Raw genomic sequence first — 16,258 nt, forward strand, 5'->3', positions numbered from 1 at the left:
AGGGGCTCGGCGCTGTCTCCTCGATGTTTCTGAAAACCCATAGCTGCCCAAAAGAAAACCTGTTACTTGCTTAAAGTACTAAGATTCCTGTCATCCCAGCACTTTGGGAGGCCAAGGCAGGAGGATCATTTGAGACCAGAAGTTTGAGACCATCCTAGGCAACACAGTGAGACCTCATCTCTGTCAAAAAAAATTAAAAACTTTAAAAAATTAGCCAGGCATGGTGGTACCCACCTGTGGTCTCAGGAGACTGGGGCAGGAGGATCACTAGAGCCCAGGAGAGGTCAAGGCTGAAGTGAGCTAGGATCGCACCAATGCACTCCAGCCTGGGTGACTAAGGGAGGCCCTGTCTCAAAACAATATATTTTTTGGCTGGGCGCGGTGGCTCACACCTGTAATCCCAGCACTTTGGGAGGCCAAGGCAGACGGATCACTTGAGGTCGGAAGTTTGAGACCAGCCTGGCCAACATGGAGAAACCCCATCTCTACTAAAAATACAAAAATTAGCCGGGCATGGTGGTGAGCACCTGTAATCCCAGCTACTCGGGAGGCAGAGACAGAAGAATTGCTTGAACCCAGGAGGCAGAGGTTGCAGTGAGCCAAGATCGCACCACTGCACTCCAGCCTGGGTGACAGAGCAAGACTCTGTCTCAAAAAAAAAACTTTTTAGGGTAGCAAGAGTCACCCATAATGACATCAGCCCGGCATTTCCACAGATGCCAAAAGGGAAGAGACGGGCCTGGCTGAGCCTCGGCGGCCCATGTGCCACACTCCAAGTTTCCGCACAGCCTGGCTGCACGCACAGGCCCCTATCTCAGCCCCACTTCTCCTCAGCTGCTTCTGGGGTGTCTGTGAATAATTATAATTCTCCAACAATCCAGACCTCAGTGACTCTGGACTAAGGAGTCTCACGTCCCAGAATGACTGTGCTTATAAATAGGATTTTCTCAAGCTGGTTTCTACTCTGAAAAGTGTAATAACCTACGTCCGATCCTCGTTTTCAACAAAAAGATTTAAAAGTAGCAAAGCAGGGCCAGGCGCAGTGGCTCACACCTGTCATCCCAGCACCTTGGGAGGCCAAGGCAGGTGGATCACTTGAGGTCAGGAGTTCAAGACCAGCCTGGCCAACATAGTGAAAACCCATCTCTAATAAAGATACAAAAAATTAGCCGGGCGTGGTGGCGGGCGTCTGTAATCCCAGCTACTCAGGAGGCTGAGGCAGGAGAATCGCTTGAACACAGGAGGAGGACGTTGCAGTGAGCTGAGATTGTGCCTCTGCACTCCAGCCTGGTGACAGAGCGAGACTCCGTCTCTGAATGAATGAATGACAGCAAAGCAAGGTTGGTAAAGACCCCACAACAGGCGTCCCACGGCTGTGTCCAGACCATGCTTCTCAAAGGGGATCCAGAAACCTTCGGGGGTCCCCAAAGTCAAACCTGTTCTCATGACACTTCTGAGAGTGGTTTCCTTCCATTCTTTTTTTTTTTTTTTTTTGAGACGGAGTCTCGCTCTGTCACCCAAGCTGGAGTGCTGTGGCCGGATCTCAGCTCACTGCAAGCTCCGCCTCCTGGGTTTACGCCATTCTCCTGCCTCAGCCTCCCGAGTAGCTGGGACTACAGGCGCCCGCCACCTCGCCCGGCTAGTTTTTTGTATTTTTTAGTAGAGACAGGATTCCGCCATGTTAGCTAGGTTGGTCTCGATCTCCTGACCACGCGATCCACCTGTCTCGGCCTCCCAAAGTGCTGGGATTACAGGCTTGAGCCACCGCGCCCGGCCTCCTTCCCATTCTTTTGAGACTGTCTCTCGCTCTGTCGCCCAGGCTGGAGCGCAATGGCACAGTCTCGGCTCAGTGCAACCTCCACCTCCGGGACTCAAGCGATTCTCGTGCCTCAGCCTCCAGAGTAGCTGGGATTACAGGCACCCGCCACCACGCCTGACTAATTTTTTGCATTTTAGTAGAGACGGGGTTTCACCATGTTGCCCAGCCTGGTCTCGAACTCCTGACCTGAGGTGATCCGCCCGCCTCGGCCTCCCAAAGTGCTGGGATTACAGGCGTGAGCCACCGTGCTTGGCCTTCTTCCCATTCTCCTGAAAGCGTGGGGTGGAATGTTCTGGAGGCCACAGGCCTGAGGCGGACGCAGACATAAGAATCCAGCACAAACAGAAAGCCACCCCTCCTTTCTCTTCCCACTACATTTTTTTTACGGGGAAACAGTTGTTTTTCATTAAAATGTTATGTTCACATGCAATGGATTTATTGCTATTTTTACGTGAAAAAGTGAACATTTTTAAATGTTCTATTTCTAGTAGGGTGAATGTCCACAGCGGCCGCGCACATAAACAAAAGCTCAAAAGGTTTCAGGATTGTAAAGGGTCCTGAGACCAGAGTTTGGGAGCCGGGCTGGGCCAGCTTCCGGAACCCGGGATCACAGGGACGATCACACGGACCTGTGGCTCCACCCAGTGGTGATGGCGAGGATGGCAGGAGACCCCAGCGGGCAGGAGCACGGCCTGAACCGCGTGGCCCCAGGGATCTGCCCAGGGCAGGCAGGGGTGTCCCCGGCCCCGGGGCACTGCGGACTCAGGGCTGGCCGTCCTCCACGGCGGGACTGTCCTGTGGGTTGCAGGGGCCGGGACAGCCTCCCTGGGCTCCACCAGCCAGATGCCTGCGGCAACACCAGCCAAGAACACAGACATCTCCACTTGCTGGCCAGCGTCCCCTGGGGGCAGAACTGCCCCCCCGAGAGCTGCCCAGTCCACAATACAGACAGGACGGTGTGAGGGAGGCGTCAGCAGGGAGCAAAACATTCACACATGATGGCCAAGAGCTCCAGGCACTTATCCCACCTCCACCCTGTCCCATGGGGGCTCCAAGCCGGCCCCTCCCCACCATGGGAGCCAGGGTGGACCCAGGGAGTTTAGGGCACTGGAGGTGGAGGCTGTGTCCATCCGGGGTCCTTCCCGGTCCCGCAGCAATGGCAGAGGGGACGTCTGTGTGGTCGCCGCCCGCGGCAGCAGCTGCAAGGTCAGCAGCGCTGGAGGGTTCAGGCCTGGGCGCTCCCTGGGGGTCTCGGCCTCTCCTCACCTCCTGCCAGCATCACAGACCCAGGGGACTCCCACGCGGTCCTTGAGGCCCCAGCCACGGCTGCGCCAAAGAGCACTGCCTGAGCTCTCAGCCCCACTCCTCCCAGTTGCCCTCTGTCGTGCCCAACCCTGCCCACCACAGCACCCTGGGGCTCCTCTGTGCTCGCCTCACAGACGGGCAGGCAGCACTGGACCCCCAGCTCGAAGAGGCTGAGCCCTGCTGCCATGGCCTCCCGCTCAGCTGCTCCTCCAGCACACGGGACCCGCACTGCCTGCCTGCGGCTCCTCCGCACTCACCTGTAGAGTGGGAGGGAACCTTCCACAGCTCGCCTGAGTGCTGGGCAGGGGCGGAGCCTCTGTCCTCTGCCTGCCTCTGCCAGCTGGTCCCCAGGCTCAGGCTCAGCAGGCCCCCAGCTGCCCGTCACACAGAGGCTGCCCGCACCTATGGGGAGGTTGTTTGCAAGCTTCTCAAGCAAAGGCCTCCTTGCCTGCAAACCTGTGGTGACACCGCACCTCATCAGGGTCCGGAGCCCCAGCCACTGGCGAGGTCACTGTCGGAACTCTTTGACCCAGTGCCTCTGGAAGACGAGCTATGCCAATTTCCACCTGTGGGTCCAGCCTGTCATTCCCATGCCCACCAGTGCCGGATGTCCAGCCCCAAGACAGACCTGCAGATTCACGTGAGAAGCAATCGTGTCGCCAGCACTGCCATTAGGCTTCTAGAACGGTCTCTTTAGAGGGAAGAAAAGTATCCACTGCTTTGAAAAGAGGCTGAAAGAGATGGGGAGACCTGAGTGGGAACCTCGCCCTGGCTCTGTCTCCTAACAACAGGGTCCACAGCCCTCTTCACTCACAGATGCTTCTGCTGGAACGGTCCAGACCCCCAGAAGTCATTTGCCAAACTTCAACTGGAGCACAGAGAATTTACTAGACCAAGGGATTCCGCTCTGGGGAAGTTAGCTGAAAGAAATAATCTGAAAGTCTCTCTCTCTCCTCATTCTCTCTCTACACATATATATATATACGTACATATATGATGTATATATACGTATATATGTATGAGTATATATACACGTACATATAATATACATACATGTATATACGTATACATGTATACATATATATACACACACACATACACACATGTATATAAAGTTGTATGTATGAAAAGGTTCATTGTGGTATTTTTTGGTAGACTGGTTTTTTTTTTTGTTTTTTTTTTTGTTTTTTTTTTGTTTTTTTTTTGTTTTTGAGGCGGAGTCTCGCTCTGTCGCCCGGACTGGAGTGCAGTGGCCGGATCTCAGCTCACTGCAAGCTCCGCCTCCCGGGTTTACGCCATTCTCCTGCCTCAGCCTCCCGAGTAGCTGGGACTACAGGCGCCGCCACCTCGCCCGGCTAGTTTTTGTATTTTTAGTAGAGACGGGGTTTCACCGTGTTAGCCAGGATGGTCTCGATCTCCTGACCTCGTGATCCGCCCGTCTCGGCCTCCCAAAGTGCTGGGATTACAGGCTTGAGCCACCGCGCCCGGCCGGTAGACTGGTTTTTTAGTAGGATGAAAAATGACATGGTTTTATTCTATATCTTATGAAGCCAAATGTTTACACACAGGAAAGGAAGCAAATCAACCTGGACGAGCCCCTACCTGACCAAGTGAGCAACTGTTTCTCCCTGTGTGGGGGACATCTCCCTAGTTCTGTCAAGGCTCGCTCCTTCACTCCAGAGCAGGGGACTCATCTGTCATTCAACTCATCGGTGAGGTTTTACTTATACAGTTATGTTATTTATTTATTTATTTGATTTTGTTTTTGAGACGGAGTCTTGCTCTGTTGCCCAGGCTGGAGTGCAGTGGCGTGATCTCGGCTCACTGCAACCTCTGCCTCCCGGGTTCATGCCATTCTCCCGCCTCAGCCTCCCAAGTAGCTGGGATTACAGGCATGCACCACCATGCCTGGCTAATTTTGTATTTTTAGTAGAGACAGGGTTTGTCAGGCTGGTCTCAAACTCCCAACCTCAAGTGATCTGCCCACCTCAGCCTCCCAAAGTGCTGGGATGACAGGTGTGAGCCACCGCGCCTGGCCACAATTATGTTTTTCATGTGAAGGTGGCTCCTTGTTCTTTTTGCGTGTCTGCCTATTCTTCTCTGTTGCTCTTCCCTCATTTATCTCCTTGGGAACTATAAACATAGCTCTTTCAAGGCCCCCTTGACGTTATTCCTGGCTGCAAATCCCCGGTATGCTGCTCTCCGGGCGGACCACATGTGTGCGGCCTGCACGTCCTCTGATGCTGGAATCTATTTGGTTGTTCTTTCCTGCACCTGCCCTGGTGGAGCAGGCGTCGGGGGTTCCAGGCAGAGGATTTTGAGGATTGTCTCTGACCAACCCCACGATGTGCTCCAGCCCTGACCTGGTTCTTCACAAGAGCGTCTCAAGTCTGAGTTGTTTACACCCCACGCCTGGGAGCAGCAAGACTGTGGTCTCTTCTCAGACTAGCAGCCTGCCCGCCTGCTGCTGAGGTGCGGGGTGCCTCCACCCCCAGCCCTGCCCGCTCATTCCGTTCTCCTTGTCCTGCTCTTGTGGGTGCAGAGGCTCTCCGTGGTCTTCCACCACCCCATCTGGGGAGGGGGACTCAGCCCACACCATTGCAGGCATCTCTAGGGGCAACTGAAGACCATGGTGAGAATTCTCACCACAGAGCTTGAGCCCCCACCAGCCACTGATTCTCGCCAGCGCCAGCCTCTCAGCCTCTCGCATAGGACTAGGCAGGTATCAGACCCCAGCGTTCTGAGGCTATGTCCCACCCTTAGTCACGGGAGTACTTGGTACTTTCTATTTTCACCGTTAAGCCTTAGATACAATTTCTAGGCAACAGAAAAAAATCCCATCCAGAACCATGTAACCTCCAATTTTTTTTTTTAACTTTTTAAATTTTTTTTTTTTTTGAGACCAGGTTATGTGACTGGCTAATTTTTGTATTTTTGGTAGAGACAGAGTTTCGCCATGTTGCCCAGGCTAGTCTCAAACTCCTCGACTCAAGCAATCCACCCACCTCAGTCTCCCAGTGCTAGGATTACAGGTGTGAGCCACGGCGCCCAGCCAAAGCCCTGATTTCAATTAACAGTTTCCATTTAAGTTCACCTATGACTAAGCGCTTTGCATACGCCAGTATTCGTGTGTTTTGGTTTGTTTAGAGACAAGGCCTTGCTCTGTGGCCCAGGCTGGAATCAGCTCACCATAGCCTCAAACTCCTGGGCTCAGGTGATCCTCCTGCCTCAGCCTCCTGAGTAGCCCAGATGATAGCTGTGAGCCACCATGCCCAGCTAATTTTTCTTTTTTTGAGAGATGGGGTTTTGCTATGTTGCCCAGGCAGGTCTTGAACTCCTGAGCTCAAGCCATCCTCCCTTCTCAGCCTCCCAAAGTGCTGAGATTATAGGCATGAGCCACCACCCCCAGCCTGGATTATTTCTAAGGATGCCCACCTTGCCCCTGGCAGGCACTGCGCAAACACTTTACGCGGCGTCTCAGCCCACCCTCCCGACAGCCCTGGGCAGCATCGTCCTCCCCGTCCTCTGACAAGCAGACCTCAGAGAAGTTGGGCCACTCACCCGTGCCACCCCCCTAAGAAGTGGCAGAGCCAGCCAGGAGCCCAAGTCAAACACAGCCACGTGGACAGCCGTCCCTCCACACCACACCTCCTCCCCGCTGAGGGAGACGCCAGCCAGTCCCTGCCCACATCAAGTGTCCTGAGAACCAGGTCTGCCTCCCCGCAGGGCAGTCCTCTGGCCACTGGCTCCTCAGTGTGGGAGCCTCCTTTTGGGCAGAGAGCAGCCTGGTGCAGCCCAGAGCGCACTGGACGTCCCAGGGAAGCTCCAAAGAAAAATCCTCCATAGATTCGAGCCTGCTCCAGTGACCAGAGGTTCCGGACCGAGGGGGCATACACAGTTCGGGTTTGTTACTTCCCTCGGACATCCTGATGTGGCCTGTTTGGGAGAAGAAGCCAGGGACACCCTATCCTGTTGGCTCCATGTCCTAAGTCACCCAGACCTGTCCCACACCCTCCCCGCTACACCATCTCTACTGAGGCCTCTGCAGGATCCATCTAGGACATCATGAAAGGCTCTGCTAACCCTCAAAGCCCAGGTACCATGGGGTCCAGATGTGGGTGACATTTTCCTAGAAAATCACGTAAGAAAGACCTCACTGTATGTCCCAGGCCTCCTCAGGGAACCGGAGGGGACCCGTTCCTCCCACACAGCAACCTCTGCAGCCTCTCCTCAAATCTCCCAGCCTCTACCACAGCCTCTCTCTCCCCTCCCTTCCTTCTGTTAAATGAAATCTATAGGAAGCCCTTGGTGGCCAGGCACGGTGGCTCACACCTATAATCCCAGCACTTTGGGAGGCCAAGGCAGGAGGATCACTTGAGGTCAGGAATTCGAGACCAACCTGGCCAACATGGCAAAACCTTGTCTCTACTAAAAACACAAAAATTAGCCAGGCGTGGTGGCACATGCTTGTAATCTCAGACACTTGGGAGGCTCAGGCAGGAAGAATCGCTTGAACCCGGAGACGCGGAGTTTGCCGTGAGCCGAGATCACGCCGCTGCACTCCAGCCTGGCCAACAGAGTGAGACTTCATCTTAAAAAAAAAAAAAAAAAGTTCGATGTCACCAAACTGAAGCTAAGTTGTTTATCTGAACTTCTAAGAACTCAGGGGAGTAAATAACAGCCAAATCCCCAAAGAGGCCGGTCCTGGTCGGTACATTAAGGAGTTCTCTGCTTTCACCCTTACAAGAAAAGCAGTTTTGAAGGGAGCGATCTGTGTTTTCTGTTTCTGTTTTCCTCGGCCCTTCCGTCTAGAAAACCAGCCTCCTCTGTTCAGCCCCCCGGAGCACTCCCTGCTCTTTGTAGAGCCAAGCGTTGCCTGAATCGAGCATCACGAATGAAGCCAAAGAGGATCTTTAAACTAAATTTGTAATTTTGTCTTGTGACAATTCTCTGGACCAGCTCATGCCGGGAGGGAAAGATGGCAAATCAGACACTGTCCTCGTGGACGAGGAGGGAGATGTCCAACCCGCCGTGGGTTATCTCAAGCACCTACTTGGCTGGATGAAGGGGCCCCTAGAAACTTCATAAAGCGCTGCCTGGCTGTGCCTGCGAGGGGCTTTCCACAGAAGCCTGCCTGCCTGGGGGTCCGTGTCCCGAGGGGAAGACCCTCCATATGGACGGATACCATCAATCACCTGGGGGCCCAGAGAGAAGAAAAAGAGGCCGGGCGCGGTGGCTCACGCCTGTAATCCCAGCACTTTGGGAGGCTGAGGCAGGTGGATCACTTGAGGTCAGGAATTCGAGACTAGCCTGGCCATGGTGACACTCCATCTCTACTAATACAAAAAATTAAACCAGGCATGGTGGCAGGCACCTGTAGTCCCAGCTACTCTGGAGGGTGAGGCAGGAGACTCGCCTGAACCTGGGAGGTGGATGCTACCGTGAGCTGAGGTCATGCCACTGCATTGCATTATCTGTAGCCTATGAGACAGAGCCAGACTCTGTCAAAAAAAAAAAAAGAGGGAAAAGGAGTTCTGATCTTGCTCCTGGCACTGGGACTCTCTCCTCCTCCTCCTGCCCTTGGACATCAGAATCCCAGGGCCCATAGCCTTGGAACTCCAGGACTTAACACGAGCAGTTCCTTGGATTCTCAGCCTTCAGCCCTGGCGTGAGAGTCACACCTTTAGCTCTCCGTTTTTCCATTTCCTGACTTGGACTGAGCCAGGCTGCGAGCATCCCAGGTCTCCAGCTTGCAGACGGTGTCCCTCCCGGGACTTCTCAGCCTCCCTAACCACATGGGCCCATCCATTCCCCTAACAAACCCACTCTCATCCGTCTCTCCATCTCTCTCTCCAATATATTGGTCTGCCTCTCGAGAATCCCTACTGCTGCAACGCGTGTCTGTACACTGGCTTCTGCCTGGGATCTCACAGGTGTGCCAGGGAATAAGCATTCCACAACCCATTTGGGAAACTGTGGAGGACGGCGTGAAAGGAAAGTAGAAGCTCAGGACCCCAATTCAGGCTGCCAAAAGGACAAAACGAAACTGAAGACCGAGCCGGGCAAGTGACTGCCACTCCCTGTGTTCCTGGGCAAGTAACTACAGACGCGGGATCAGAGCTCACTCTCCGTTCCCCTCATCTTGGGGACGCATCATCAACGATCCCCGCCCGCCGCCCACTCCTTTTCTCTTCCCACCGTGGGCTCAGAAACAGGAAACCCCACAGCCCACCTTCCCCCTTTTAATACAGAGGCTCAAAACCATCGCTGGAGAAAGACCTCGACCTTGCCGAGACACGCTCTGAAGCCCACGGAGGCCTGTCCCGGGTATTTCTTGGTTTACAACTGAAACGGATGAAAAAGACAGCGGGCATCCTTCTGGATCATCTGATTCTGCAGGGGCCTACGCCCTTCGCCATCTTCGAGACATTTTGCGGTCCTGGAGTTGCAGAAAACTTCGAGCAATGCGAGCGACTCTCGACCAGCGTCGCGACCGTCAAATGCAATCGATCATCGCCAGTGGAGAGTGATCGGATATGAGACCCCCCTGCCCGACTCCAACATGGCCGCCCAGCCCACGACCGAGGCCTGGGCCGCCGCTGCCAGGAGCCAAGATGGCTCCGTCGCGCGCTGACGTCACGCACGCCCGGCCCCTTCCTGCCGCGACCCGGAAATGATCTCCCAAGGCGGAAGTAAACGGCACGCGACAGTCGGTTGGAAAGTTGGCGGGCGCGGGTGAAGGCTGCGAGCGGGGCCGTCCGGGTGGTCTGGGCGACTGCCTCGAGGGCCCGACACGCCCTGCGGCCAGCCCCGACCGTCTTACCTCAGTTTCCCCATCTGTAAGAGGGGTCAGCGGGCGGGTGCCTTTGCCATTGCCCTTCTCTAAATGCAGGCACGGAAGACGGGCGCTGGCGGGACGGCCACAGGAGCCCAGGCCCGGCGCCTGCATGCGGGGCTCGTGCCCAGGAGTTTGACCAGATCGGTAGGCGGCAGGGGGCGGCGGCGAGGGGCCCTGGCGAGGGCACCGGCGGGACAGGGGGCAGCGCTGGCTGAGGCCCGGCAGCTAGAGGGAGCGGGAGGGAAGGTGCACGGCCTGGGCTGCTGCTTCCGGGGCACATCTAGCTTTTGAGGGTCACACCGCGGGGAAAGGTGACCTTTTGAAAAGGTAATGGGGGCCGCGATCCCTCCAGAGGCTGTAGGGAGGATCCTTCCTGCCTCTTTCAGCTCCTGGGGGCTCTGGGAGCTCCAGGCGTCCTTAAAAGGTTTGTGGCGGCGTGACTCCAAACTTTTTTTTTTTTTTTTTTTCCCCGAGACGGAGTCTCCCTCTGTTGCCCAGGCTGGAGTGCAGTGGTGCCATCTCAGCTCACTACAACCTCCGCCTCCCGGGTTCAAGCGAATCTCCTGCCTCAGCCTCCCGAGTAACTGGGATTACAGGCGCGGGCCACCACCCCTGGCTAATTTTTGTATTTTTAGTAGAGACGGGTTTCCACCATGTTGGCCAGGTGAGTCTCGAACTCCTGACCTCAGGTGATCTGCCCACTCTGGCCTCCCAAAGTGCTGGGATTACATATGTGAGCCACCGTGCCCGGCCTCAACTGTTTTTGAGGCAGAGTCTTGCTCTGTCACCCAGGCTGGAGTGCAGTGACTATCTCAGCTCACTGCAGCTTCCACCTCCCAGGCTCAAGCAATCCTTCCACCTCAGCCTCTCCAATAGCTGGGACCGCAGGTGCACACCACCACACCCAGCTAATTTTTGTATTTTTTTGTAGAGATAGGGTCTCACTGTGTTGCCCAGGCTGGTCTTCAACTCCTGAGCTCAAGGGATCTTCCCGCCTTGGCCTCAGTAAGTGCTGGGATTACAGGTGTAAGCCGCTACTTCCTGCCGTCTACTTTCTGTATTTTGCAAATAAAAGGTTTGCAGGTCACATCAAATATCAAGTGATTGATCTGTGAGGACGCAGGCGCCTTCCTCAGAGCCCCTCTCTTCCTCCCTCCCTTTCTCCTGCCCCAGCCAGCCTTGTGCATCTGCACGTACCTGGGCTGCCCAGGGGCCCTCTGCTGCCCACTGAGTGCGAGAAGTCTCAGTCACTGCAGGGACCTGGGTGCTGCCACACGGGTGGAGAATCCATGGTGGCCGGTTGGAGGCCTCTAGCACAGACCCTGCACACCTGAAGGCTTCTGCTGGCAAAGCCCTGGGACCTCAGACCAGAGGCCCAGGGCTACGGCCCACTTGGGATGACACACAGGGTCCCCAGATGGGTGCGTCTACCCCACTGACCCCCTTTTTGGGGTGCATGTATCTGTTCTGGGGCTACTCTGGGCCCCAGGGATTGGGGGTGGACGGTGTCGCCTTGTGAGAAGGGGCCCGTGTGGCAGGAGTGCCCTGTGGGCGCAGGCCAGGCCCTGGAATGGTCTGTGCCTCGCACACTGCGTTGGCAAGCGACTGCGCTGTTCCTGAGCTGTTGAGGAGCTCAGAAATCCAGGCCAGCATCTTTCTGCCCCACGTGGTGGTAGAGATAGCCAGAAAGTGAGTGCCAGCCGCCCAGGGCCCCAGGCCCATTTCCCAAGACAAGGCTTGGCAACCTGTGGTCTGGTCTCCACATGGCAGGATGCACATTCGAGGCCTGTGACCCACGGGGTGGGAAGTGGGGCATGCAGGGGCCCTACCCGTGTTGGGGTGACCTGGCTGTCCGCAGCAGCTGCCTCTGCACGGGGGCTTCTGGTCAGTTTGGGCCGTCCTAGTGTCTCGCTGGGCTCTGCCAAACCCATTTGCCAATCCGATTTGGAAGACTGTCCCGTCTGCATGGTTTCCCTAGGCCTGGAAGCAGCAGCGGCACCACCCCCTGCACTGGGGGTCCCAGGATCCCCGATGGGCTGTGGCGTGACCCGTCCAGGCTCTTAGAGGCCAACCTGGACTCACAGGACGTCCTGTGGTTCGTGGTACAGGGAGGTCCTTGGGCCCTGACGCATTTACAGTGGCAGCCAGGGAGCCGGGAATGTTTGAATGAAGCCGTGGGGAAGGCCAGAGGCCAAAACACACCATCTTAACTTCTAATTTTCCTTGGGCAAAATCACTGGACCTCTGTCATCCCTTTTTTTTGTTTGTTTTTTTGAGACAAGGTCTCCCTGTTGTGAGCTGTGGCGTGATCACAACTCATTGCAGCCTCCACCTTCCAGGCTCTCGGGATCCTCCAGCCTCAGCCTCCCAAAGCGCTGGGATGACAGGGGTGAGCCACTGTACCCAGTCTAGTCATCCCAAAGCAAGTGTCAGTCTGTGGGGGTGGGGACTCTCCCAAAGCCAGAGGCCCCGTCAGGCTGCTACACGACTCTGGCCACCACCCTGCGGATCGCGGGCTCCTAGGAAAGCCGCCCCAGGGACCACAACACCGGAGGTGGCCTGGGGCAGAAGGCGCGACTCACTCGCCCTCCTCTCCCCCCACAGACCTTGGAAAGGTCTCGCCTCAAGGCCTCCCACCACCCTCAGCTGAGCAAATGTGTGTCCATTTTGGAAAATCTGCAACGTCTTTGAGCTGCTGCCCTTGAAAGAGTCATCTGGTGTAGCCAGCGCTGGGGGCCTCTGAGCCCCGCAGGCTGTTATTTTGCCCATCGGTTCCCCTTAAACACATTCAAGCTCGGAGTGGGGGCAGCACCCCATCCCCAGGAACCCAGCTGGCATTGTCTCCGGGGACACACTGACCTCCAGTCCTCGGGCGAGGAGCTAGGGCGTCCGAGGCCGTGGGGATCCACCGCCCAGCCGGCTTCTGTGCTTCTAGGGCCTCCTGCCTCGGGCCACACTTCTGGTTAGCAAAGAGATACCTGGGTTTTCAGGAGACGGGCGTCTCTTAAGCAGGAATCCTCCGGCAATTGCAATTGTAACCACGCACCGACCTGCAGCTGTTCTGAGTAAACTGAGCTGCAGCAGGCACGCTACCCCGAGGCTGCAGTGCAAGCTGTGGCTACGGCCTGGCCCCTAGCAGGCCCCTGACTACACAATGGAGGTCAGGTGTGGATGACAACCATGCACCCGGGATTCCCTTGAAGTTTTCTGTGCTTGTGTTTAAGAGCTTAAATTGTTTTTGAAAATCACTTTGAAACTTTCACAGAGGACATACAAGTCGTTGCCGTGAGCTTCCTCTGATTCAGAGGAGCGTTCTTCATGATTTCCCTGGGCCCACGTTTGCCGTTTGCGGGGACTGAGCGAAGTCAGCATGTCCTCCACACACATTCATCCATTACCCCCAGGCTGCCTGGGGCCAGCAGCCACAGGGTCCCGCTAGGACAGCCAGAGCCCAGGGTGCAGGCGGGTGGAGGACGGGGCTAGCCCTGGGTCCCCAGCTCAGCACTTTGTTCCTCTGTTCCCTGGGGAGGTGACTGGTGTCGGGGGCCGTCTCTCTCACCCACTCGGAGTTGAGGCCACAGGCAGAGGCCAGTCCTGGGAGACCCTGCCGCTGCAGCTTCCCGCTAGGAGGGGGTCAGAGACCCCTGTGCCAGTGTGGGACCAAGCCCTAAGGTCAGTGTGAACGCCCCCTGGCCTCCCGTGCTTCCCCGGCGGTCTCGGCTGGCTGTAGATGGGGTCTCGATGCCCCTGCCCCAAGCCAGGCCCAGCTGCACAGGCCCATGCCTGGCGGGGCAGGAACCCCTCGGGCCAGGGACAGCCATTTCTAGGCCAGCGGAAAGAGCCCTGCGTGTTCTCACCCAGCGGCCCAATTAGTGGCCTAATTTCAGAAAGGAGCCCCTGGCCTCCCAGGAGGCTGCAGTCACTCAGTTGGGGAAATGGCTGCCATTCTTCCCAACAAGCATCACTGAAGCCGGGTCCAGCTGTGGGGCCGGGGGAGGCAGGTTCTAGACCCCGAGGCTGACTCCAGCTCGAGGGGTCGCGGCCTGGATGTGTTTGGGGGTGTCGAAGTGCAGCCTTGGTAGGAAAGTAGAAGTCAGTCTTCGAGACCCCCATCTTACTGAGGATGGCGTCTCACAGCCCCTCACATGGGAGTGGAGGTTACTGTACCCGCCCAGGTCAGCACAGGACCTGCTTCTGATTCTGGGGGTCCACACGACATGGGGGGGGATGACTGGTACCCCCCACCCTGAGAGACAGGACCTACCACATGCCTGGGACATGGGCCTGGAGCAGACCCAAGGCCCTCGGCTCACCCTGACCCTGCCCCCACTTCCCTCAACCTCCTCCTGCCCCCAAGCTTGGGCAGATAGGCGGGCCAGGTCCACCATGCAGGTACACACAGCCACTTCTCTCCTGAGACACTGAGCACCGGCAGGATCTGCCTGGACCACAGGGCAGTGCTCACTCCAGGACGTGGCCCACACCACACTCCAACTCGTCTCCTGATTCGCTGGGGGCACTGGCAGAGCTGGACATAACTCAGGCACCCTCAGTGACCTTACTGGGTCCAGTGAATTGCCCAAAAGCCAGAACCTGGAGCCTTGGCGACCCCATTAGGAGACGCCCTAGGTCCTTCCAGATGAGCAGATGCAAAGGCCATTTGGGGTCCTGAGAGTGGCCACAGAACCCCCAGCTCTCACAACTCAGCTGCAGAGCTCAGGGTGTTCCCACCCTGGCCCTGGCTCCGAGCCACCTGCTGTCCCAGTGAATGCAGGGACATGTCCTGGGGTCCCCCCACCTTGCCTGCATCCTGGGGCAGCACACGCGCTTCCCCCAACAGTCATCCCACTCTCTGGCGCCCGGGCGGAGTGGTGCCCCCAGCCATAGAGAGAGCCCTTAGCAGCCCAGATACTAAGGTGTCTCCGGAGTCACAGCACCCAAGGGCACAGGCAGGGCAGGGCGGGCACCGGGGCCAGGGAGAACTCGTCTAGCTCCCACCCTGCCAAGAGGAGCAGCCATCTGCCCTGAGGAGGAGGCCTGGTGCCCTGGGTTTTAAGCTGCCCCACCCCACTCCCAAATCCGTAATAAAAATAATCCCTTCCCTAATGTGCCCCAGTTCCAGAGGCGCCTCTGATCCAGCCAACCCACATCAGGGCGGGAGGTGCAGGTGGCCCCGTTTCATGGAGTCACAGCGGCGAGGAGGCCTGCTGAGTGGCTTCAGGGGCCTGGGCGCCCGAGAGGGACAGGCCCACCTCTCCCCAACCACCCCTGCAGGGCTCTGGGCCACCCCAGGCAGGCCGGGCAGTTCCCTGTGACACTAGGGAAGGCAGTACCTGCTCACAGGCCCCTGGCCCTGGGAGCACCTGCCAAGGGCCTGGCCCAGGCTTCCCCGGGGGTGGCCCAGCTTCTGCAAGGACTGAGTTTGGGGAGCTTGGCCCTGTGCCCCCAGAGGCTGCTGTTGCTGCCTGGGGGCCCCCACCTAGGATGCAACCTGGTGTGTGCGTCACCTGCTGGTACACAGGGCGCAGCTCCCACAGGAGCCCAAGGGGTGCACCCAGGGCAGGCTGGGAGGAGACACAGGGAAATGTGCCAGCAGAAAAGGGGCCAGCCTCAGCTCTGCAGGCTGACAGATGCGGAACTGCAAAGGGAAGCCCCCTCCCCAGAGCGTCGAGGCCACACAATCCCTGCCCAAGCGCCGCAGCTGGGTGCAACTCTCCCAAGGCAGCATGCCCCACAGCACCCACAGGGGGCCGGTGCTGGAGACGCCTCAGGCCGCAGCTCTCAGCTCAGATCAGACTGAAGAGCACGGCAGCCTCCTGCCCTCCGGAGCTGGCCGCTGGTCTGGGAACGGGGGATAGGGCCGGAGCAGGGAGCTCCACGGAGACCGGGGCCCCTAGCAGGAAGAGGCTCACATCCCAGGGTGAGCCACATGGCCCACACAGGACGCCTGTCGGGGCACAGCTGAGGGTCACCTGAACCCTGCAGGCTGCAGAGGCCCCAGAGAGTAAAGGGTCCTAGTCCCATCCCCACTCCTCCCGACTGGCCCAGGACACTGGAGGGGGAAGGCCCCTGGTATGCAGCTGAGGAATCCACCCCCTCAAGTGGAAGGAGACCTCTCCACCAGGCCCAAGCTGGTCCCTCAGGGAAACTGGACCAGCCCCACACTGGCCCCTGGCTGCATGTCCACCCACTGGGCGAGCCCTGGGCCGCATAGGCTGTCTCCGGGGTCAGCCCAGCCCCGAGGAGGGGATGGGGGTGGCGCCAGGGCCCAGGTGGTGGGAGGGGCGGGGCGCAGC

At 57.5% G+C, this 16,258-nt stretch overlaps 1 protein-coding gene across 1 annotated transcript; it reads right to left on the minus strand.

The window, feature by feature from the left end:
• Positions 1-2,055: 2,055 nt before the first annotated feature.
• On the minus strand, positions 2,056-12,094 carry PRR25 (proline rich 25). The gene is given in 7 exon segments (XM_033235281.1): positions 2,056-2,579; positions 2,581-2,744; positions 2,747-2,779; positions 2,782-3,017; positions 9,961-10,136; positions 11,394-11,880; positions 12,045-12,094. Coding segments are annotated over 7 exon segments (1,287 nt in total). The 3' UTR covers positions 2,056-2,438.
• Between the last annotated feature and the right edge of the window lie 4,164 nt (positions 12,095-16,258).

The sequence above is a fragment of the Trachypithecus francoisi genome, unplaced genomic scaffold (genome assembly GCF_009764315.1).
Source record: "Trachypithecus francoisi isolate TF-2019V2 unplaced genomic scaffold, Tfra_2.0 Lachesis_group15, whole genome shotgun sequence".
Taxonomy (NCBI): domain Eukaryota; kingdom Metazoa; phylum Chordata; class Mammalia; order Primates; family Cercopithecidae; genus Trachypithecus; species Trachypithecus francoisi.